The following is a 24,060-nucleotide window of genomic DNA, read 5'->3' as shown; positions in this document are numbered from 1 at the left end:
TGTCAAACTTTCTACTGTAAATTCATGTTTGTTGTTATTGTTATTTGGATTTTTGCCCTAGGGTGCATGCTGGAAAGAGAGACCGAACAAGGGAAAGTGAGAATTCACACCCCAGGGAAATGGACCCCATGTCCTCCAGTCTCTTGGAATTTAGGGTACTCATGCACACATTCAGTGTGATTTTCAACCCTTCAAGTCCAGGACTCAAACTGCAGTCAGCCATGTGGGAGTCCAGCACCTTAACTACCATACCACCTGCTGGCCCTCAAACCTTAGTTTTTTTTTTTTTTTTTTTTTTTTTTTTAAACACATTCTTTTGGTGGGATTATAACCCAGTTCTACTAATAAGGAGCACAGGAGGTTGGCAAATGCAGTACCAGGACTAGAGGCCACTTTCCTGATACCTGGTAAGATCTATGCTGCTCCACTAGTGGCCTCAACCACCACACAACAAAACTTCAAGAACTAACTACGAAGGGCTGTAAGGTCCAAGATCCTAGCTGAAATGAAGAAGACAACCTGTTTTCATTTCCCTTTCTTGGTGTTGATGAGGCTGGCAAGCAGATTAATGAAACCTTAAGAGTCATAGACTTGTGTTTGCTAACTGACAGGCAAAACCACTTCCCTCTTCAGTTTCTCGGTTGTGTGAAAATGAATAATTATTTTTAAAATTGCTCAAGTTTTCTTTTAGAAAATTTTGAAGCAAATCCTACTCTCTATAAATCATAAGAAAATCACCCTAAAAGATGTTACGAACCCCTCCCCTATTCAGTTCTCAATCTTATGCCACCACCCCATTGCCAAGCTCTCTCCTATGCCCTTCCTCATTTGCTCCTCTGGGGAGCAGGCAGAGCCCAGTAAGGAACAATGACTCCTCTCAGATGCCAGTAAGCAACCTAGCCAGGGCTTGAACCAGCCTCTCCTGATTTTCCATTGAATCAACCTATTCCAGGTACTGTTGGTCTCAGCCAAACCCCTAGGCAAGTCGCCACTGCCTGCAACAAACAAAGACCTTTCCCAGCTCTGTCTCTTGTGTGTTCACACTCAGTCAATACCTCCAAGCACAGGAAACCATTTGGGAGGACACGAGTATTAAAAAAATAAGCTGCGTGACATTTATTTTGTTTTGTTAACATTAATATCTGTAGAAACATTTTTATTGTCAGTATAAAAATTAACAGGTTTTATTAAATACTTTCTCCAATTTCCTAACACGTAAAATCAGTGTAATCTGCATTCATGTTGCATGGCTATAGCAAAGTGAGTGGGTGTTTCAAAAGTAAAACACAACACTTCAATACAGAATGAACAACACGGCGCCATTTCAACTAATGTAGGCATTGGCTGGACCTCTGGGTAAGGTCCTTCCAGAATTAGATGGAAACAATCCCTTAAAAAGATGAAAGTATCCCCAAACTATCAGCAGAACAACTGTGTTTCAATTTTTTAGGATGGGACTTGAAGATCCTAAGAATCTGGAAGCCATTATCAGAATTCATTGAAGAGAATACAAACTAATCTGATTAATGTGCAACTTGGGGGCAAAGGGCCAGCTGCCGGAGAGGGCTACATTCTGCTATCATCTCAACGAAGGTCTGTCCTCAAGGAATGGATTAAGGCATCTTTGAGAGAGGACACTGGTACCACTTGTTTTGGGAAGTCCAGTTAACAGTTGCTTTGGCCCAATGACAGAGCTGCACTTCAAAACAAAACACCTTCCTATTGACAGATTCTCTTAACATGGGCATTTAGGTGGTTTAAGAACAATCATTTGACAACAGAGTTTAAACACAAATAAATCAAAACTTAATTTTTCCCCAAATTAGTCATATACTGTAAATATTTCTCTTTTCAAAGGATCTGATAACTAGTTAAGCCCAAGCAACAGATTAACTAGTCCGCTGTGCTGCCTGCATAGAAATGCCACTTAAATTACAAAAAAAAACTATTATGATTAATTGTTTTGTATATTACCAATTCATTAATAAATTAATGTTATACCATTTTCCCTGAAAGCAAAAGTATTTTCCCACCTCTGCTTGGTGAAAATTTAAGAAATTCTGTGTAAGAACAACATTTAGCAAATAGCTATTAAAAAAAGAGAGACCAATTTTCTAGGTGCACTGGGACATCCATTTAAAATCAATACAAAAAATAATTCCTTGTAAATATATAATATATATTTATACATAATTTGAATATATTTACATACATCCAGCACCTATATACTGCATTTGTGCTCTGTAAGTGTGTGCTGACATATATTTTCTCCAAATTATTACAAAATTAACAAGGAAGGCAGAACGTTGTGTCTGCCTTGAGTCCATCTGGCCCACAGCGGCACCCACAGCAGGTCAGAGGGGTCATGTGGTGGCTCGTGGCGGTGCACTACCCCAGAAACATTCTTCTCCTGGTGAAGATGATGAGTTTCCAACTGTATAAATCTTTACACGTGTGCCGATTACTTTTCCAATTATTTACTCCTCTGATCCGTATATACAAGCGGAGATACCAAGCTCTCGGAGGCATGGCCTCCCTGCTCAGTGTAGGCAGGTTCCGGTGCTGTCCAGTTACTGGACAGAAAGACACGTCCATTCATGTTTTAACACTGCCGTTTATGTGTGGATACTGAGGAAGGCATGGTCCGTAAGGCATAGGGTCTGGAGTAAAAACAGAATCATCTCCTGAAGAGCAAGAACTCCTTGTGTCAGGGTAACTAGGTGAATACTGTTCGAGAGGCTGACTGAGGTCCAAGTATTCCTGAAAGAAGGGAAGAGAGACGTTTTATTTCATCTTGGATCAGGATAACAAGGTGAATATGGTTCGAGAGGCTGACTGAGGTCCAAGTATTCCTGAAAGAAGGGAAGAGAAGAGTTTTATTTCAAACAGGGGCTCTTGAGATGTTGGTATCAGAGCTAAGACAGGGTGGGGTACCTCTGGGAGGTTTGACCCACCTTGACTTTCCCAGGGAACCTCTCTGTGATCTCAACTTCACTTACTCCAAGCTGCCCTTACTTTTCTCTTATAACTCATCATGAATAAACTACTGGCAAGCAGAGGATGAGAAAAGCTTGTTGAGTAACTGTAGGTGCTGGGTGGTCAACTCAACTCACATGGATCTAAATGACCCACTCGCTACACACCTCTTCACCAAGGCAAGTGGTTCGAATTCAAGCCCACCAAAGTGAAAATATGTCCCACACTGTGGATCCCCACTACCTCTTTAAATAGTGGAGACCATGCATATATGTTCTGAATTACATTTTACTGTTATAGTTTCTAGGATAATTTAAGGGGAATACTTCCTCATTTGGTGGGTAATTTAACAGATGTAATTCATTACTCTCATAGCTCCTAGAGTTGAAAATGTAAACAAATTTGAAAAAAAGTCCTGGATATATGCATGTATGATAAATCCATAAAGGGCTTTTAAAGGAAAGTGTAGGAAAATTAAGGTTAAGTTTCAAAGTTTGGACGGCTGAAATTCAGAAGGTCTCTCTGCTCCCCAAAGCACCCATTGGTGTTCCCGGAAGAGCCCAATGGATCACCCTGGGACAATGCTTCCTCCGACTTCCTCCACTGCCCGTTTTTGTGTGGTCAATGAGTTAAGGATGGTTTTTTAACATTTGTAAATGATTTTTTAAAAATCAAAAAAATAGTATCTTATGGCATGAAAGTCATACCAAACAAAATAAATTCATATAAAATTCCAATTTCAGGGGCCATTAAGTTTTACTAGAACACAGACACATTTATTTACATATTCTCTGTGGCTGCTTTCAAGCTACGACAACAGACATGTGACAGACCGCATGGCCTGCAAAGCTGAACACGTTGACTCTCTGGCCCTTTGTAGAAAACATCTGTTGACCCTACTACTCAGCTATGAAAAGATTTCTTCTGGGTCTCACTGCCTCGCCTGGGCAGACACATCAGGGTGGTTCTGTTCACACACCCAGAAGCCAATGACTATTCTATGACACGTGGTTTTGCTGAGAAGGGGACAAAAAGTGCAGACCACAGCACAAATAGCCTTGGTGTTATCAGAAAGGAGCCCATGGAATGCTGGCAACTATATATTTTAGAAGACCAAAAAAAAAAAAAAAAAAAAAAAGAAAAGAAAAAAAAAAAAACCCAAAAACGACCCTATAATTCATCACCAGGGTTGGCAAGAGAGAGTCCCCAGCCCAGAAAGGGGATGTGTCAGTTCCAACAACATCAGCATTAACCACACAACTGGAAACAAACACGCCCACCACATCAAAAGAGAGCTTTTTGCTTACAATGATAAAAATGAAATTTTGTCCTAAATGGAACCATTTTTCTCAAGCATATGGTAATGATTTTCAGAAGGAAAGAAACTTCGATTTTTATATCCGTTAGACAATATGGCATTCTACTTTTTTTATTTTAGGATAGTAGATATAAATTTCAGTATGAATGGACCCATTTTAAATGTAAATATATAAATAAATAGGGTTGAGTCTGAATATGGAATCATTAAAACAGAACTTTAGAGATTTACTCAGTTTCTCAACGAAGCCATAAACTTTCAGATCTGATAGGAAAAAAAAAGAGGGATATCACTGGGTTCCAAGTCTAGGGTTAAAGGAACTTATACTAGAAACAACAATTTTGGCAGGAGAAGAAAGTTGTTTTTCCCCCCCTTGAACTGTTCCTTTCCTTTCAACTTCTGAAGGTCAGCTGTATTCATTTAAATGCAATCTCTCTCTCTATCCAGCACAAACCACAGTCAGACGCACAAGATAAAAGTTGCCTGGTTAGGGTTCCATATCACTACATTTGATAACTTTTCTTAAAAGAAAATCATTCTAAAACTATTTTCTAAATCAAAAATCGAGTGCATTATTTTCTTTTTAAAGTCTGCAGATTTAACCATTTTTATTGCTGTGATTAAGACAACTGTGTGGGTTTTTTTCCCCCCTGTATAAAGGAATACTGTTCCACATCCTCATTAAATATCTCCAGATTCATTCATAAACAATTTCTATCATGGGGTTTCTCAGGCCTAGACAGGTTTATTGTCTTCCTTGCTCTGAATCCATGCTTTCCACAACCACAGAGCCACTCTAGGTACATGCTAGAATTGGGGCACCGAGGGACGAGAGTGCTCTTCCTGTTGGCACAGATTATAAATGTTTTATAGAAAATAAATATTTTAACAAAAGGCAAGCTTTTACCTAAAAATCATATATAAGTCGCTTATTATAGGAAGCTATACGTATGTTTAGAGAGAAAGGACTACAACGCGCACACCATTAACCGACAGGATCACAGAGGACAGTGGCGTGTTACAGAGAAGCTGGGATTCAAGAATTTCACCACAGCCGATCAAGCTAATTGGTAATGGGACATCAGCAGTTCTCATACTAATTACCAGGGCACAGAATCAAACTAGCACATGACCTAATCCGAGCTCTTTCCCACGCACACCAAAATGCTGCCATTGAACATTTCCTTCCCTCCCTACTCTCCTACACACCCTGGACCACACCACTACCAGCCACAGGCAGCCTCGGGTATGTCCCTCTGTCTCTGGTTTATGAGTCAGAATTTATCAAATGCAGTTCTGAGAAAAATCCCAATTTGAGAGGAGGAACGTGCCGTTTAACTCTGCCTGACCCCGGTGGAAAGAGAACAGACTACATCACTGACTCCAAAAGGGGAGCTTGCATTTAGAAAGCTGTGCTTGTCTCCCAAGCCAAGCAAGGACAACGGGCTTCTAGAAGGCAGTAGGAGGTTCTTACCTCGTTGGTTGTGAGCGTAAGAATTCGATCCAAGTCTTCTACCAACTGCTTGAATGTTGGTCTCTGTGAAGGCACTGCATGCCAACAGTCCCTCATCATCATATACCTGGAAAAACAGATTTCCTTGCTGAATTAATCTTGGAAGGGCTGGGTACACAGCTAGAGGCAGCTTTAATAGGCAAAAATGAAGGGAAATCTTGGGAAAAATTCAACAGTGGCATAGCACAGCTCTCAATATGAGAAAGCTGACATAATGTGGACTTTTGCTGTGAATTTTCTTTTTGCAAAATATGGGGAGAGTTATCAATGGGCAGAAAATAAGAGAAGGCGGTGTGAAGTAGGCTTTTTGGTCAATATTCCTCACAGCATTTTGTGCAGGGTCATCAAGAAATTGTGAAAATGTATCGGAACTTGCAACTAAATCAGGAGGTGCTTATTTGCTTTCCCAAAAGATACCCTGCCTGGTCCTTTGAAAGGCACTTGGATTTGAGAAAACACTGCTTTGTGGAAAATATTTTAGAATGGCACGTCTGCCATCACACCTGTATGTTTTTGCTGCCGTGCTGTGACAGTCTAACATATTACAATGGTAATGCACTTTGAAGGCACTTCTGGGGGTTAAGGAACGAGATCTATTTTTGCAGGCTTATGGCTAGTCTTCTCTCTCCAAACACCCCTGCCTGGACCAAAGCACTGCTACCACTACCTGCTCAATGCTTTGGGTTTTGTTGTAAAGGTTCTAGTTGACAAAAGTTCCTCAGTTTAAAAAAAAAAAAAAAAAAAAAACAGAGGTTGAAAACCACAACTTTAACGTAAGGTTTTTATGAATTAATCTTCCACCTCAGGGCTGCACACTAACTTCCTGATTAACTCTTAGACAGGCCTAGGTTATTGGGCCTTATCTCAATTGTGGGTTTCGACAGGCCCTCTATATTAGAAAAAGCTATAGAAATGACAAAGAACACAACAAATGCCTTTCTATAATAAACTATAAAATGTGGCCATTCATCAGACGTCCACTGTACACCAAAAAGCACTCATGGGATTACTGATATAAAATCCCCATGAAACGATACACAATAGACCGCAGTCTCCGGGACAATCACTCTTCTTAGTTAATCCTGGGGGGCAGGGAGATGCTTTTTCAAAGCACTGATTCTATTGCACAAGGCACATGTCACAAACACAACCTAATTCCACTTAAACTGTGAGGTAGGTTTTTCCAGAAACCAGCTCATGGTTTCATAGTCAGATCTGGTACTCTTAAGGATGACACCTGGACAAAATTTTTATTTTTTTACATTAAAATACAGGTGAAATTTAGGTAACCAGATACGAGTCCCTTCGCTCTGCAGAAATGTGGTTGTTGGCAGTCAGTAATTGCAATTTTCCACAGTCAAAGAAGCCCTAGATACACCCACTCTCCATTCAGTGTGCTGGGGCCAGGCACAACCACCAAGGAAAGGGCTCATCAGGGCTTTGATCCTCTACTCTACAAGGGTAGCTCAATGGCTTTGTAGCTTGTTTCCCAAGCCCTGTGCCTTCCTGACACTCCACAGGGAGACAAGAGTGAACCCACCACAGTGGCCCAGGAAGATCACTCTGGCTGGCTCTACAGTCAGGAGACCTCTACCTGGCCGCCACACCCTCCATAATTTAAAGTCTACTCTATCGACCTCAGAATGATGTTTTTCTTTAGGAAAAGGAATGGTTGTCAGTGTAGCTATCTATCTCAGTTCTGGGATTGGGCCCAGAAAGCTCCAGCAATTCTTCTTAGAGCACATTCGGAATATCAGAAGCCTTAGAAAACCAAGATAAGTCAGAGAAGTGTTACTGGTGTGATGCATCCACAGTGGTACCAGCACGGGGGAGAATGGCCCTTACAGTTCATTGGTGCAGTTTGCCGGCTTATCCATCCTGTGTCCTTCCTTCAGCAGCTTAAAAAGTTCCTCTACAGGAATCCCTGGGTAAGGTGAGCCCCCTAAAGTGAAGATCTCCCACATTAACACCCCGAAGGACCAGCTGCAAAGAAAGGTGAAAACACAGCATTACTAACCCACCTAAACTGCAGAAACCTAAACATGCCCAGTTAAGAAAACAAATACTCACTTGCTTCTCAAGGTGAAAGACAAATGAGCCCTCCTATAATTCATCCTCCGTGCCCTTTTCTGCTCCCAAGGGGTATCTATCCCCAGATGATGACATCCAGATATCCCAATGAAAATTTCCATAAATAGACAAAAAGGCAAATGGCCATCATTTTTTTTTTTTTAAGGGAGATTTTTGCTGTAGGGCACATGCACTTGCCAGAGAGACAGAAAGCGAGGAATCATCCCCCAGGGAAATGGCCATGCTCTAATACCCTCTCCTCCATTCTCCTCTCGGGATTTTGGGCATGCATGCACACACACCAGGTATGCTTTTCAAGCCACTGGGTCGAGGACTCGAACAGCAGTCGACTACATGGGAATCCAGCGACATAACCATTAGGCCATCTGCTAGTCCCTATAACCATTGTTCTTAAGGCTCATCTTAAATGTGGCATTTGCAAAGTGAGGACCTCAACTTCTAACCTTCAGAAACCTTCATTCTCTTTTCAACTCTTCCACCTCCCTCTGTATCTAACCCACAGTCTGTGATCTACCAGTATGGGCAGTTGACAGCAGAAGGCCAGGAGCTAATCCCACAAGGTAACGGCACCTGCAGCACAAAGGTTCTGTGATTTCCTGAGACTGCAAAGGGAGCCCGCACAGGGCTGGGATTGGGAGAGCAGAATCCTGGGCCCCAGATGAGTTTCACATAATAGAAACAGAAACGATCTCATAGGGCACTATTTTTATTTGACCTTTCAGAGACCCACAGTTGACCTTCAGCTTTCAGAGACCCACAGTTGACATTTCTGAGCCCAGATCAAGAGATTTAATCTCTGTAACAATCAGGCAAAGAACCCCAAGTTTACCTGCCACTGCAGCTCTCGAAACTCACTCCTAATGACTGTATACTAGTCAATTTCAGGAATGAAAATGTCCCTTGTTTTCGGTAGAGGAAAAGTAGCAGCACACAATACAGGCAGAAGCCACCTCTGCCTCCGACCGCTCATCACACAGATGGGAATTACATCTTTCTGGGATTGCAGGGAGGGACTGACTGTGGTAGCACAGAATTGATGCCTAGCCCGGAATCCTGATCACACAAATGACAATTATCAATAGCTCAACTGATTTTTAGAAACCTTCTCCCTGGCCTAGCCCGGTGGCCTAGTGGATACTGAACTAAATTGCAGGGTGGAAGCCCCACAGGCAGGTGCAGGTTTATATCCCCAGCTGGCCTGAAAACACACAGGACGTGAGTGGGTGTCAGGATCCTGGCAAGCTGGAAGATTGGAGGAAGGAGATTAGAGTGACAAGACCCTGTGGAGGGTGCTTCTCTCTCTCATGTGCATGTACACACATGGGCGTGTGCACACACATACATACACTATCATGAATAAAATAAACACATTTAAAAAAAAAAACTTTTTCTGTTGGAACAATGAGGGACTCACAGGTACTTATACGCAGTTTCTCCCAATGAGAAACTGAATTTCCAAATCTAAACTCTAGACTTGACTCTGATAGTATTTTCAAGTCTATCATAAAAGAAATATTATATACTTCTGTATTTCTGGGATGTGATCAAGGATACTAAGATAAGAACAAAATGCTTTCTGAAAGATAAACACACCAAGCAGGCCCTGTGGAAATCATCTGAGCTGATCATGCCTCATTCAGCGCCATTCCTTAAAAACAAACCTGGGTTGGGGCAGTAAGACAAACCAAATAGGTACAGCTCCATGATTACTTCTCAAGGGAGTGAAGAACATGCCAACAGCTTGGCAAGTTAGAGAGCAGCCTTGTAACTGCACTTCTGTGAATGTGTTCGAGAGGGGGACTTCCGCTCTGGCAGGAGGAGGCTAGCAGTTCCACCTCTTCTGTGCTTTGAAGCCAGGCAGATTAGTAACAGGGCATTGGTTACCAGCCTACCATAAAATCTGTCCTTTCTAAGGCTGGCTCCTGCATCATCTATGAATGCGTGAAATGAAGAAAGGCAAAGAACGTACAATATTTTTGCAACTCAACCCCATAGAGAAGTCAGAAAAAAGGGAGTTACTTACACGTCACTCTGATGAGTGTATACTCTATCAAAAAGGGCTTCTGGAGCCATCCACTTGACTGGAAGTCGCCCCTGCAAGTGTGGAGGAAAATGTGAAAAATGATATATTAAAATGAGCATATTCTATCAGGCTCAACAGGCTGTGCTTTGTTAAAGAGCTGATCAGCTAGTGGTTGTTACCAATCCATCACTAGAGCAGAAATAAGGGCTATACCTAATGTGAGAGACACACAGATCTGGGCACATTAATAAAATGCCATCTAGGGGCCAGCAGGTGTCATAGTGGTTAAGGCACTAGACTCCCCCATGGATGACCACGGTTCAAGTCCCAGACCTGGCCTCTTGAAGTATGCCAGGTGTGTGTGTGTGTGTGTGTGTGTGTGTGTGTGTGTGTGTGTGTGTGCCCAAAATCCCAAAAGGAAAATTGGGGGAAAAGGGATTGCAGCATGTTCCCCTGAGGGGGTGATATCTCACTTTCTCCGTCTATGTCTCTGGTGAGTGCACATACCCTACAGTGAAAAATCTCTCTTAAAAAAAAAAAAAAAAAAGAAAAGAAGAAGAAGAAAATGCCATCTCTTTTTTGGATTCCTGTTATCATTTATCTTCTTAGCACACAGACGCACCCTGGCCAACTTCTGGGCAAAAATTAATCCAGTAACTCTCAAGCTCTAATCTTTGCAATGCAAGCTCCTGACGAGAGCTGTATGAAACTCCTACAGGCTGCTGGCTGATTCTTTTGTATATAAGAGTGTTTCACATTTACTAAAATGATCTTAAAAACAGTCTCCATTTGCTTACTGAAAGTTTATGAAGCATAAGGCAAAAGAATTGGAATAAAGGGCAGAGGATGAACCGCCAGCAGTCATTGCTGGCTCTGAACATTGATCGATGTTCATCTTGGGGCATTCTGAACCCCACTCCACCCCCTTCCCCACTACACTACTGGCATAGACTTACGTTTGTGGTCTTTTTATAATAGTCTATATTGTTGATATCTCTGGCCAGGCCAAAGTCTGCAATTTTCATCACATTGTTTTCTGTGACCAAAACATTTCTGGCTGCTAAATCTCGATGAATACACTGAAATCAAAAGAGAAGGAAGAGAAAGAGCTAATTGCAAAACGCTTCAAGAATGAAAACAAAATACACTCATTTCTTAAAATGCAGACGGAAAATACATTGTAAGTCAACAACTGGTTGCAGTACATTGTAAGAGACATAGCACGGCTTTAAGATCAAGCTGATCATTGAGGACCACCTGAGAGCCCTGAACAGGACACTGGTATTTATTCTCTCATTAACAATAAATATACTAATCACGTCAAAGAGCAAAAGTAAACCGAATAGTCACCGTCTCTTTTATCTGCTGTTACACAACAAACTGACACCCTCCTTCCAGACGCACACAAGGGCTGTATTAGATCGTCCTAAAGTCTGTCAGCTCAGTACTTGTTCTCCTGCTCTCTATAGACGAATTTCCATAACAGCTGGTTATACTCCAACACGACATCTTCACCTCCTGGTTACTTCTCCAACACTCTAACCTGTTTCCAGTCTAGTCCCTTCCCCCCAAACATTTATGAAGCATCTCTTAATTAATAGACCCAAATGACCCCTTTGAACCCCGCAATTTTCTTCTCTTTGAAGCCTCAGACACTGTTGATTTCTTGCTCTTTCTAAATTATTTATGATAGAGCACATGAGAATGAGAGAGGAGTGCTCTCTGCAGGGGATGGTCAGGCCACAAACCTCTTCCTTCGGTTCTCCAGCCAGTTGGATCTTGGGTCCTCGCACACTTGACGAGCATGTTTCAGGCAGACCAGAGCTGATATTCAAACCAACGTCACCATACGAGATCCAGCTTTTTTTTTTTTGAGTCATGCGTTATTGCTGTGCCACAAAGCTGGCCACTCTCGCTCGTTTTTAGAAACTACCCCCTGTTGAATTCCGCTTCTCCTGACTCACTCTCTTCCTTTCTCCCCTCCCTCTTAGATTCATTGGCTGAATCCTCTCTTCCTCTGTATATTTCCATATATCCTCACAGTGTCGGTCTGTAGATATACAGAATGTTTGCAAATTCACATCTCCAACCTGACTTCTTTTCTAGACTCTTGTTCTCATGGCAACCCAGTGCGAGCCATCCCCACATTGATGTCCCCTTGGCATCGCAAATTCAAGGATTCTACTCCAGTTTTTACCCTCTTGTCACACTTCATCAGAGAGAGAGAGAGAGATACTCTAGCATTCTCTACACACTCGTCCCCTCCTGATTTCAACTGCAAATGGCCTCTCCAATTTGTTCACCCTTCTCCCTCCCCACTGCCAGTCCCTTAGTCCAAGCTGTCATTGCTACCACTGACACCCCACAGACGCCACACTGCCTGACAAACAGGACTCCAGGCTCCTAAACTCAGTCTGTATTACCTTCTACCCTTCCCACAACTTCTGCCTCTGAAATAACGGATCATGTCCTCTCCTCACGTAAACCCTGGTGGATGTCCTCAATGTATCGATATATCCTCAGTCCAGGCTACCACAATGCCTGGTCCACACAGATAGGGCTCAGCCTATCTGCTGCTACAAGCATGGGGTACAATGTCAAAATGTGTGCCAGAGCAGCTGGACACAGGGCTACAGTCCTCCTTGTGATCCTCTCTGGTCTCTGAGAGGCCTAGGTATTGTAACTTCTATGTTTCTTTTCTACAAATGGTATGCTTTGGTGAACTGCTATAAGTGTTTTGGTCACACTTTAATACACAAAGATTTCACCATGACCCATGGTAACTAGGGTACCAAGTCATTGTCCACCATTTTAGGAGGAGGTAACATATAAAGAAGCAAGCAAGCATCACCATCAATGCTTTCATTGAGGTTATTGGCAGGGGGAGCTGTCATATGAAGCAGACTCATCATCCATTTGACAAGGTGGAAACAGGGCTGATCTTAGATAAGCACACCATAAAATGGTCAGTGAAAAAGGAACGGGCTGAGCCAGCCAGTGGCATGCTGGTTAAGACAGTCAGATCCCACATGGGTGACTGAGCGTATTGAGTGCCATAGCTAGTGGCTTGAAAAACATGCCTGTGGTGCATGTGGCTTTAAGATTAAGCTACTTGGGATCAGCAAGTGGTATAGTGGTCAAGTCAGTGGACTCCCACATGGTCAACCATGGTTTGAGTCTGGAGGCCGGTGGCTTGAAACACACTGGGCGCACGTGCATGCATGTCCAAAATCCCGAAAGAATGGATTGCTTGCGGAATGATATTCCTCCCCAGGGGGGAGGGTGGTAGTGATTTCTCACTTTCTTTCTGTCTCTCCAGTGATCACATGTGCTCTGTAGCAAAAATTTCAGGAAGGAAGGAAGGAAGGAAAGGAAGGAAGGAAGGAATTAAGCTAGTCCCTGGAGGGGGAGGAGGGTGACCTCTCTCTCTGGCTTGTTCGTGCATGCTCACGTTCTCTCTCTCTCTCTCTCTCTCTCTCTCCCCAGCAACCATGTGTGCCCCAAGGCAAGCCACACACACACACACACACACACACACACACACACACAAAGCCAAGTTACTTATGAAATAAAAATAAGGAATTATTTTACTCTGCTCCCACCCGGATGGGTTAAAGATCAGAAATGGGAAAGCAGGAAAACTACACAAGTATGTCTGGCCCCAGCCAGACTGGAAGTAGGAAATGTGAGAGCTCCCAGAAGCCGCCTGGAGATCAGTCCGGGGCTGGAGCCATGTTCCTGGTGTTGGAGGCCTCTTCAAATTGAACTTCCAAGCCCTGGGCCAAACTCTCCCGGTGGTGTGCTCCCTGCCGACATCAGCTCTGTGTCTGGCAAGCTGTGTGGTCAGAAGAATCTGGCTTCCATGCACTGGGTTCCGACCACACATCAGGGCTCAACTTGGAAGAAGACACTGCCAATGGCTACCTCCACCATCTCCTCAGTGAGAGCCAGAATCTAGCAATGACACCCCTCACCCCAGGGTGCTAGGAAACACCCAAGCCCTCCCTCTGGGCTGAGCTAGAAATGACTTGGAACCAATACCCAAGAAAAAGAAAAGAAGTAAAGCCAAGCCAAATTCCCATCACCCACAGAAATCTGAGTGGTTCCCCAGTACAGAGAACAGACCATTTTATACAGTCAGGGCCCTGAGACAGTCTGGCTCTCCATTCCGTGTTTCTGCAGGTGAAGGTCAATGAGTCACTAGGGAAGAAAGACTCACACTCTTGTGATGCAGACAGCATGCTGGATGGCTCTGTACAGCTGTCATCTTTCATTCCCATGGCAAACTATGAGAGAGGTGTGATTATACCTATTGTACTGATAGGGAAGTTGGAACTTCCTTTAAAAAAAAACTGGACTAGCAGATGGCATAATGGTTATGTTGTTGAACTCCCACATGGCCGACTGTAGTTCAAGTCCCGGACCCGGCAGCTTGAAACTCATACCAGGTGAGTATGTGTGCATATCCAAAATCACAGGAGCAAAGTGGAAGAGAAGGGAATGTGGCATGTGGCATGGCCATCCCCCCCCCAGGGGGTGATTTCTCACTTTCTATCTCTCTGTCTCTTCAGTGAGCTTATGTGCCCTTTAGCAAAAATCTCTCTCTCAAAAACAAAAACACAAAAAAACAAAACAAAAAAACTACTCAGGTTTAACACTTTGGAGATTTGACTGTGTGTGAGAACGATTACTATGCTCCAAGCTAAAAATAGCAAGGGTTTTATAAATTGTGTAAGGCTCGAATACACCCATTACCTAACTGTGGTATGATATACACTATGGTGTCTTCATCCCTTCCCCCATCCCCCACCACCATGCACACCCGTGTACAAATGAAAGCTGCTCAAGGTCACGCACTGCACGTTTACCTCAATATTCCCAGGAGAGCAGATCCTGGTTCTTCAAATGCCTACTGAGCCGACTTTATGATTGTACTACAGTAGACCTAGACCCCCTGTCACTGCCCATGGTTTCAGTTACCTGAAAATCAGTGAGTACAGTGTACTAAAATATTCTCTTTTTTTGGGGAGAGGTTTTGGCTAAAGGGCCCATGCACTCACCAGAAAGACAGAGACAGAGAGACAGAAAGCAAGAAATCACCCCCCAGGGGGAATGGCCACACCGCAACCCCTTCTTCCCCATTCTTGGTATCTTGGGCACACACGCACATGTGCCCAGCGTGAGTTTAAACCACCGGGTCCAGGACTCAAACCACGGTCGACTACATGGGAGTTCAGGACACACTAAAATATTCTGAGACAGAGACTACATTCAGGTCATTTTTATTACAGCATCTTATTATCATTGTTCCATCTTACTAGCTGTTGTTAATCTCTTACTGTGCCTAATTATAAATTAAACTTTATCAGAGAGATGTATGTATGGAAAAACTATAGTATAAACAGATTCAGTACTATCCATGGTTTCAGGCATCCACTAGAGATCTTTGGAACGTATTCCCCATGGATGTACATCTATAATGATGTATTAATAGTTCTCTTTTCCCCCTTCCTTCCTAGCAGTGATTCTCTAACAAGCCCATCTCTCTGCATAGTGAAGGATATGGTGGGAAAGCTGGGATCTGATCCTTCCTTGCTTCTTCATGGGCCACATTTAGAAATAAGCCTTTGAGGGGACCAGCAGTTAGCGTAATGGCTATGTCGCTGGACTCCCATGTAGTCGACCACGGTTTGCGTCCTGGACCTGGTGGCTTAAACTCACGCTGGGCGCGTGTGCGTGCGTGCCCAAGATCCCGAGAGGAGAATGGAGGAGAAGGGATTGCAGTGTGGCTATCCTCCCTGGGGGGTGATTTCTTACTTTCTGTCTCTCTGTCTCTGTCTGGCGAGCACACGCACCCTATAGCAAAAAAAAAATCTCTCTCAAAAAAAAAAAAAAGGCTTTGATTGTTGGAAGCAGACTCCTCCCAAATGAACTATTCTTTAAAATCTTCATCTACTACCAGTTTTCAAACCTATTCTGGGACCTTAATTATGGGTGGCCCTCAGGAAGGAAATGATGCAGTGTCCTAAGGAAACATTACTTGTTCCCTTTACCTTAGGCAAAGTAAAGACGGTGAGTCCACCGTGGGTTACCAAGCGAGGCCCCCAGCCTGGGGAATCTCATTCATCTTGTTTCAGTTCACAGAGAGGTAAGGATTACCTGAGAGCAGGGGACAGTTAGGTGAAGGACCGGGTCTGACACCAACCTTGTTACTCTGTAGATCCAAGTTTCTCATCTCAGAAGTGAGTACAGTGAGTCAGGCTCAAAATTTTTCCTATCAAACAGTCCTTAGCATTCTTACCCATCAAATAGGGATCCTAATCCCACCTCTTTCAGTTGTTTTGAGGTTATGTAAGATAGTGTATGTCCAATGTTTGCTACCATGCCCAGCAGATGTTAGAGTCTCAGTGGATATTGGGGGGCCAGGAGGTGGCATACCGGTTAAAAGTGCTGGAGTCCCATGTGGCCAACCACGGTTTGAGTCCCAGACCCAGTACCTTAAAAATCATGTCGGGTATATGTCCATGTGTGCCCAAAGCCCTAAGAGGAGAATGGAGGAAAAGAGATTGCAGCATGCCCATCCCCCCAAGGGATGATTTATCACTTTCCCTTTCTCTGTCATTCTCTGAGTGCACACAATCTATGTCAAAAACCTTTTTTTTTTCTTAAAAAAGGTGCTTAAGTGATTAATGATGATGTTTACTATTATCACAACACTATTAAAATGGGTACTCTCGGGACCAGCAGTTAGCGTAATGGCTATGTTGCTAGACTCCCATGTAGTCGACCGCAGTTAGAATCCCAGACCCGGTGGCTTAAACTCATGCCAGGCGTGTGTGCGTGAGTGCCCAAGATCCCGAGAGGAGAAGGGAGAAGAAGGGATTGTGGCATGGCCATCCCCGCTGGGGGGTGATTTCTTGCTTTCTATCTCTCTGTCTCTCTCTGTCTTTCTGGTGAGTGCACATGCCCTATAACAAAAACCTCTAAAAAAAAAAAAAAAAGGATACTTCCAGTCTTCCATTGTCATTCTAAAATGTATTCATTTGGCTCTTTCACAAAGTTCTTCTAACTCTTAGTTATCTTTCTACCATTCTGAGCAGCTCTGAAACAGGAAAGATCATGGTCTTCAGGGATGGGAGACCCTCACTGTCTCTATGACCAGATCCAACATACATGCTTCTCTGTTTGTTCTGAACAGAATGATACACAACAGACCCCCCTCTCCTTCCCTAAACTTCTGTGAGCTACACCCTGGTTTTCCTCTTATTTCTCTGACGGTGTCTTCTCAGTCTCCACTGCTTTAGACAGGGTCTGACTCCAGGCTTCTATTCGTCCTCTCCTAAGTTCTCCCCAGAAGACTTTCTTCCCGCCATGGTCTGTATACCCTCCACTGCAGGCTCCCTATGGTCTAGCCCAGCTCTTCGGGCTAAGCTTCAGTATGTAGTCCCTAGGGTGACATCTCCTCCTGTAGCACTCTCAGGTATGTTCAAAATGAGCTCTGGATTTTCCTCCAGAATCTATCCCCCTGCCCCGCCCCTGATTCTCAAGATTTTTCCATCTAGGGAAGCTACACCACCATCTAAGTTCTCATGCTAGACATCTAGGAGTCATCTTCAAGCCCTCTTTCTTCCCCCAATGCCTAATCAATCCATCAACTAGCCTGATAGCAAAGCATGTCCAAAATCTACCTATCAATTTATCTCGGTGTCTCTGGTTCCAGTAAATCCTAGCCCAAGCGATTGTGATCTTTCACAGGGATTCTCTGCTTCTGTGCAAACAGCAGTAAGAGCAATCTTGTAAGCACAAACTGGATCTTGGTACTCTCTCTCTCAACGGCTTCCCACGTCAGTGAGAACAAAGTCCAGGGTCCTTGCCTGAGTCTTTAAGGCCCTGAATGAGTAGGCCTTTAACACACTGCTCTTCCATAGCACATTTTTCATCTTTTTACATACCTATTTTTATTCCCACATTTGTTGTCAATCTCTCCTACCATCACCCATGTTTCCTGCTCCAAGAGGGGAAGTGTATGTCCATTCTGACCACCCCACTGAAGAACCGAAGCTAAGACAGGAGGCCCTAGGAATATTTGTTCAAGAGTTGAATAGAATAAAAGTTGTAGGAGTCCTGGACTCCTTGTACCGTACTTGTATTGTAGCAGCACCTTGCTGGGTACCACATAGGGAGGGCGTGGAGTGACCAAGACCAAAGGATCAAAACAGGTAGCCCATAGACAGACCGGCCTCCCCAGTGTTTTATTTAGGAATTTTATTTAGGAATGGTACAATGCTATAATAGAAGTGCAACAGAACCATGAATACCCACATTCACCAGATCTGCTAGTTATGCTCACTCATTCTATTTCTCGCCACACTCAACTTCCCCAAAAGCACAGTGCTCACTTCTTACGGCTGAGCCACTTAAAACGGAGTTGCAGACATCATTGATACTTCACATCTAAAACTTTCAGCATGTCATCTTCTACCTTAACACAATACCATAACCACCACCCCAAACTCAACCCTGACACAATAATATTATCTAATACACAGTCCGATTCAAATGTCAGTTGTTTGCAAATGTGCTTCCCACTGGCCCTCACCCCTGACCCACAATGCCAGATCCAGTCCAAGATCATATTTTTATATTTAGCTGCTGTCTCTCTAGCCTCCTTAAATCTGGAACTGTCTCTCTAGCTCTGTTTTTCACAATGCTGACATTTTGATGCAATGTCTTGTCAAACATCCCACATTCTAGATCTCTCCAGTTATTTCCTGATGCCAAAGATTTCTGACTGGCATCCTCCCTTTCATAAGTCCACACTCACACACTGAAAATTGCAGGGCTCAAAACTGTGTTTTCATTAGTTTTCTAAACCCATACACTGAGAGGTATTACAGGGAAAAAAAAAATCTGAGAAAGTCTTAAACTTTGGAATCTCTTGAATATTAGAAAATCACATGACATTACAACAGCCCAGAACATGTGGTAGCTCTGGGCTATGTTCCTATGTGACCAAATAACTGGGTTGAGGTAAGGACTCTGCATGATCTGATAGGGGCTGACTCACTCACTCATAGGACTGACATACTCTATGTGGGGACTCAAATTTGTGACCCTTCACACAGCCAGGTCCCTAGGGTAAGAGAGGATCAATGCCCACCAGAAGATCTCATTTTTTGGGAGACCTGAGGAATCCCTGCCACTGCTCTGCAGGTAGGAGCTGAGCCCACTTCTGCTCAAGGAGATGGTTCTGTACTCCCCCTCTGAGTATGGGACTGAGAAGAGCTTTCTTGGGTCATCTGAAATGCCCCCGAGGACATCTGGGCACCTGTCTAACTGCTTTCAGAATAACTCAAATGTTTAAAGTTCCATGGTAGGTGGCATGCTTGGAATGCAGGCGATTCACCTCAAGGGACCTGGCCAATGTCTAACCACAAAGGGTCACCCATCAAATGAGACAAAATAAACTCAGGTATGCAGGCTTCAATGGTACTAAAATAGCCCTTCACAGGATCTTTATTCCTAGAATATTTAATACCATATCAGACTCCACCCAAAGTCTATGTCTAAGATCTCAATACCACAAAACAATTGAAGCCCAAAAAACTAACAAACCCCTCTAAACCAGCTGTTCTCTACCTAGAGAGCTGAAATCCCAGGAGAGTTAAACCCAACCCTGTCTCCGAGAGGAGACATCTTTTCTGCTCATCTCTGCAGTGTTGCTATGGGTTTATCAGACTGTTTGGGCTTCTAAAGAGTTCATTAAACCTGAATGTGAATAATGCAATAAATATTTCCCAGGTTGTATAAGACATGTAAGGGCTTGAATGAGCAAATGAGCATGTCCAAATTGCCTGTTTTCTCCAGAGACATTTTTAATTGGATTCTGCCCAACCCTGCAGACTATGAAGGACTTACCTTTTGGGAAGCCAAGTACTCCATGCCTCTGGCCAGCTGGTAGGTGCATGACACCAAGTCCTTGAAGGTCATCTGCTCCTCTGGAACTCGGTTAATGTCATAGGAGTACTCCATCCCTGGTGGCCTCCGGGCTCGGAGGTATTCTCGGAGATTACCTTTCGAGGCATACTCAACTATGACATAGAGTGGTCCTGTTGACAGAAAAGAGGTGCTCCCTAAAACTAAGATCTCAGGATCTGCCCTGGGGCAATGAAGTAAAGAATTTTTAGTTATTAGGAACAATTTTATTTATTTATTTATTTTAAGTTTTAACATACTTCAGAAAATCATTGATGAAAGGAGAACACCTATGTCCTAATCTCCCTAAAATGGTAATCAACACTTGGTTCCGATTGATTGAAAAGGCTTAAAAAAAAAAAAAAAAAAAAGATACAGTCTAAGTGTTCTTTCTGATCTCTCCATTCTCTACTTGTGCCCTCTCAGAAAAACAATGGATGTCATAATTTGCTCTCTTCAATATAAGCTTCCAGTCCTTTCTCCTATTTCTATTTTTATTTTTTTTAGGAGAGAGTGTATGTGCTCACCAGAGAAAGACAGAGACAGAAAGGGGAAGAAAGCATCCCCCCAACTGGGCGTGGTCACACTGCACCCCCTTCTCCTTCATTTCTCCATCTATCAAGATTTGGGGCATTCACATACATGCACTTGGCATGTTTTTCAAACTACTGTGGTCGGTCAATATGGGATCCAGCTCCCTTGACCAACAACTAGGAGATCAACCTTCATTTTAACTATTCTGCATATCATATGTGTTTACCAGTAAAAATATATTATTTGTGTGTGGGGCACAGCCCCATAGAACAGTGATTAAATGCTATGCTTTAGGCATTGGATCCCCTGTGGCCAACTGTTCTTCAAATACCAGCCTCAGCAGCTTGAAAAACATGCCGTGCTCATGTGTTATGTGTGCTCCGAATCCTGACCACATCTCATTGGAGAGTTCTCTTTCCTCTCTCTCTCTCTGGTTAGCACACACACGCCCCCTGGCTACACACACACACACTGACATTCTTTTTAACACACATTAGTTAAACACATAAATGAATTATAAAGACAATACTTTGCTACAATTTCCCTCTATACATTATCCGTGGAATTCAGTTCGGCTGACAAAAATAAATCTAATCTAGATCCTTCCTTTTCACAGCCACATATATTCTGTCATATAAATACACCACTCTTTATTTATCCATTCCCCTATACTCATGGGCATTAGGTTGCTTCCAGGTTTCAGCCATAACAAATAGTAGGCAATCAACATTCCTGTGCATGTTTCCTTATACACATGTGCAATAATTTCTCCATGGTACAGACTAGAAAGTTGGCAAACTACAGCCTGCAGGCCAAATTCTGCTCACTGCCTGTCTGAGCAATTAAATTTTATTGGCACAGAGCCAGGCCCATTCATTCCTGTATTGTCTAGGGCTTCTTTCTCATTGCAATGGCAGAGATGAGTAGTTGCAACAAAGACCATAAGCCCACGAAAGCCTAAAAGAGCTACAGTCTCCACATACAGAGGAAGGTGGCTGACCTCTGTATCATCCTAAAAGAGAAACTCTTAGGTAAAAAAAAATGGCCATTTTCATGTTTATTAATTACTGTCAAATTGATTCCCACAGCGTCAGGAAGCATTCAGTGAAAGAGGCCAGGTTTCTGTCCCCTGTGGAAGAGAACATGTACCACGTTCTCTCTTCAGCTATTCTTAAGAGTTCCCCCATCTGTAACCCATAGCAAGACATGAATTCCCCCATTTTAAGGAAAGAACTTCATAAAACACAGGATCTTATTTTAAGCAATCTCTCTTAGCACTCATAAAACAAAATAATAAGGAGGCTGTCTTTTCTAAACACCATCCAGGTTATGACCTAGAACCAGCAGGACCTTTCAGTCCCTCAATCCAAAGCTGCCCTACATTCGCCTTTCCCTAGTCTCCCAGGTACAAGCACAAGACTCCTCTTGTGCTCACCAAAATCCCAAGAGGAGAATGAAGGAGATGGGATTGCAGTCTGGTCAAACCCCACCCCCCCGCCCCACCAAGGGAGAGGGCTAGGGGTGATTTCTCCTTTTCGGTCTCTCTTTCTCTGTCTCTCCAGTGAGCACATGTGCCCTATGACAAAAATCTCTTAAAAAAAAAAAAAAAAAAGAGAAATAGAGAGAACTTGAAGCATATACCTGAGGTGCTCTGGGAACACAATACAAATGCCCCCCCTGTTTCTAAAATGATTCTAATATTAAAGCACCAAGCATTTGGATGAAACTACTTCCCCCCCTACTTACCATCCTGGGTACAAGCTCCGAGGAGATTTATGATATTTTTGTGTTTCCCAATCATCTTCATCATCTCCATCTCTGATACCAGGTCAGAAAGGTCCTTCTCTGTGGCATCATCTACAAACATCAGGTAAATCACAATCAGCTGATTTCCTCTAACTCATCAGCTGCCATAGTGACTTCCCAAAACTTAGTTGAAACAGCATAAAAATGAAGTTTAGAACCAGAAAGACTTTTCAAATCATTTCCTTCACTTTCTTGGTAAATGGACAAAGGCTTACCAGGAAACTGCTGTGTTCTGTGTCAAAGAGCTCACTGGGGTCAATGGGGCTAGTAGTTGGGACTAGGCCTCTGATGCTGGGACCAATTTTTTCCTATAGATCTCACTAATGTGAGAGTGTTTTCCTCAATTATAAAATAATCTACCCTCTGGCCTACCGAAGGTGCCTTAGAAAATCACATCAAACATTGTGGTACCTGAAGCAACTCTGAAGACAACCAGAGAAGATCAGGGTGGGGGCATTTCAACTTACTACAGACTTTCTCCAGACCAAGCATTCCTCACCCAACCCCAGGAGCCCTGAGAGCATTCACAGATGGGCTCAGGGGATCCACCCCTCAACGGTATACACAGTGCATGTGCGCGTGTACATGTGCATTTTGAGCAGGGCACAGGTTCATGCTTGCCATTGGCTTCTCAAAGGGGAGCTGCAATTCCCATCCTAAGAGAAGTTTTATAAATTTCTGCTCTTTCATTTTAAGCAAGAATGGCAGCGGTCCTACATATAAGGGGTCCCAGTTAGCTTCTAATAAGTGGCAAGATTCTTCCCTGTGTGACCCCATCGAAGCTAATTCAAAAGGGAAAAATTTTTTTTAAAAAAAAGAGGAAGAAAGAAATAAAGAAATAGGAGCACAGATATGAACCATACTACAAAAGCTTTTTAGCTTTGCAAAGGTTAGAGCAAAACAATTGACTGAGTGTGCAGTCTACACTGAATGCATAGAGGAGGAAACCTGCCACATAGAAGGGTGGGAGACGGGGAGAGGATGTATACTCATGGACATACAGCTCAGGATGGTCTCCTCACTCCAGGCTCTTAGCCATCTACTCACTGTCAAAAAGCACACGCCACAAGGGCTACATCCTAAAAGGAAAGCTGCCAGCCAGGGTGTAACAAGAGAAGTGGAACTCCCAGAACTCTTTTTGCAAAATCCCCATGTAACTCTGAGCCCTGAAAGAGACACAAAACCTGGGCCCTACCTCACCCATCCTAGGATGTAGCCTGGGCTGCTTTTATTGGTAGTACCAAGACACCTAGGGTGAGAAACCACAGTCCACCTTCCGGCATCAAACCCTGAGATAGGGAGCATCTCAAGACATTTCAGTCTTCCTTGAAAGCCATTAAGATCAATAGATTAAAAAAACAATAAATCATTTTTTTGGGTAGCCTGCTACCTCCCCTTAGGAAGGGACATGACTATTCCATGAGAAAGAAAAGGCGTAACTCTGAAGTGTTTGCAATGTCCCAGGCACCCTGTATCAAAGGACACACCTCTCTGTCTGGAAATGTGGGAAATACTCCACTTGAAATCGCCTCTCTGAGATGCCTACAATAGGATTTAAAATGTGATCATTCCGAATAACTCTTCTCATATAAGGAAACTGCAGGAGGAATAACTTAATGGTTAAAAGTTCTTTAAGCTCCTTGGACATAGGCATGACACAGGGTTAGAAGGTTAATGCAGAAATGTTCAGACTCCCACGAACACTACTGAAGATTTACATATTGGGGTAATTGTTTACACGCCCCAGAAGGCTTTGCACCAGTCCCAATCCTGTTAGTTCCTTTTTAGCTTTTAAGTGACTCTTCCAAACCAGTACCATTCCTG

General features: G+C 43.3%; 1 protein-coding gene across 1 annotated transcript in view; it reads right to left on the bottom strand.

Moving 5' to 3' along the window:
* Positions 1–1,119: 1,119 nt before the first annotated feature.
* The window catches only part of FGFR2 (fibroblast growth factor receptor 2), a gene marked incomplete in the record, with an annotated part of 126,079 nt that continues 103,138 nt past the window's right edge, over positions 1,120–24,060 (bottom strand). The window contains 7 exon segments of the mRNA XM_006143947.3: positions 1,120–2,760; positions 5,769–5,874; positions 7,653–7,790; positions 9,922–9,992; positions 10,878–11,000; positions 19,840–20,030; positions 22,177–22,287. Coding sequence (XP_006144009.1) covers positions 2,596–2,760; positions 5,769–5,874; positions 7,653–7,790; positions 9,922–9,992; positions 10,878–11,000; positions 19,840–20,030; positions 22,177–22,287 — 905 coding nt within the window.

Source organism: Tupaia chinensis, unplaced genomic scaffold (genome assembly GCF_000334495.1).
Source record: "Tupaia chinensis unplaced genomic scaffold, TupChi_1.0 Scaffold000113_1, whole genome shotgun sequence".
Lineage (NCBI taxonomy): Eukaryota > Metazoa > Chordata > Mammalia > Scandentia > Tupaiidae > Tupaia > Tupaia belangeri.
This window is presented reverse-complemented; position numbering and strand designations above follow the sequence as displayed.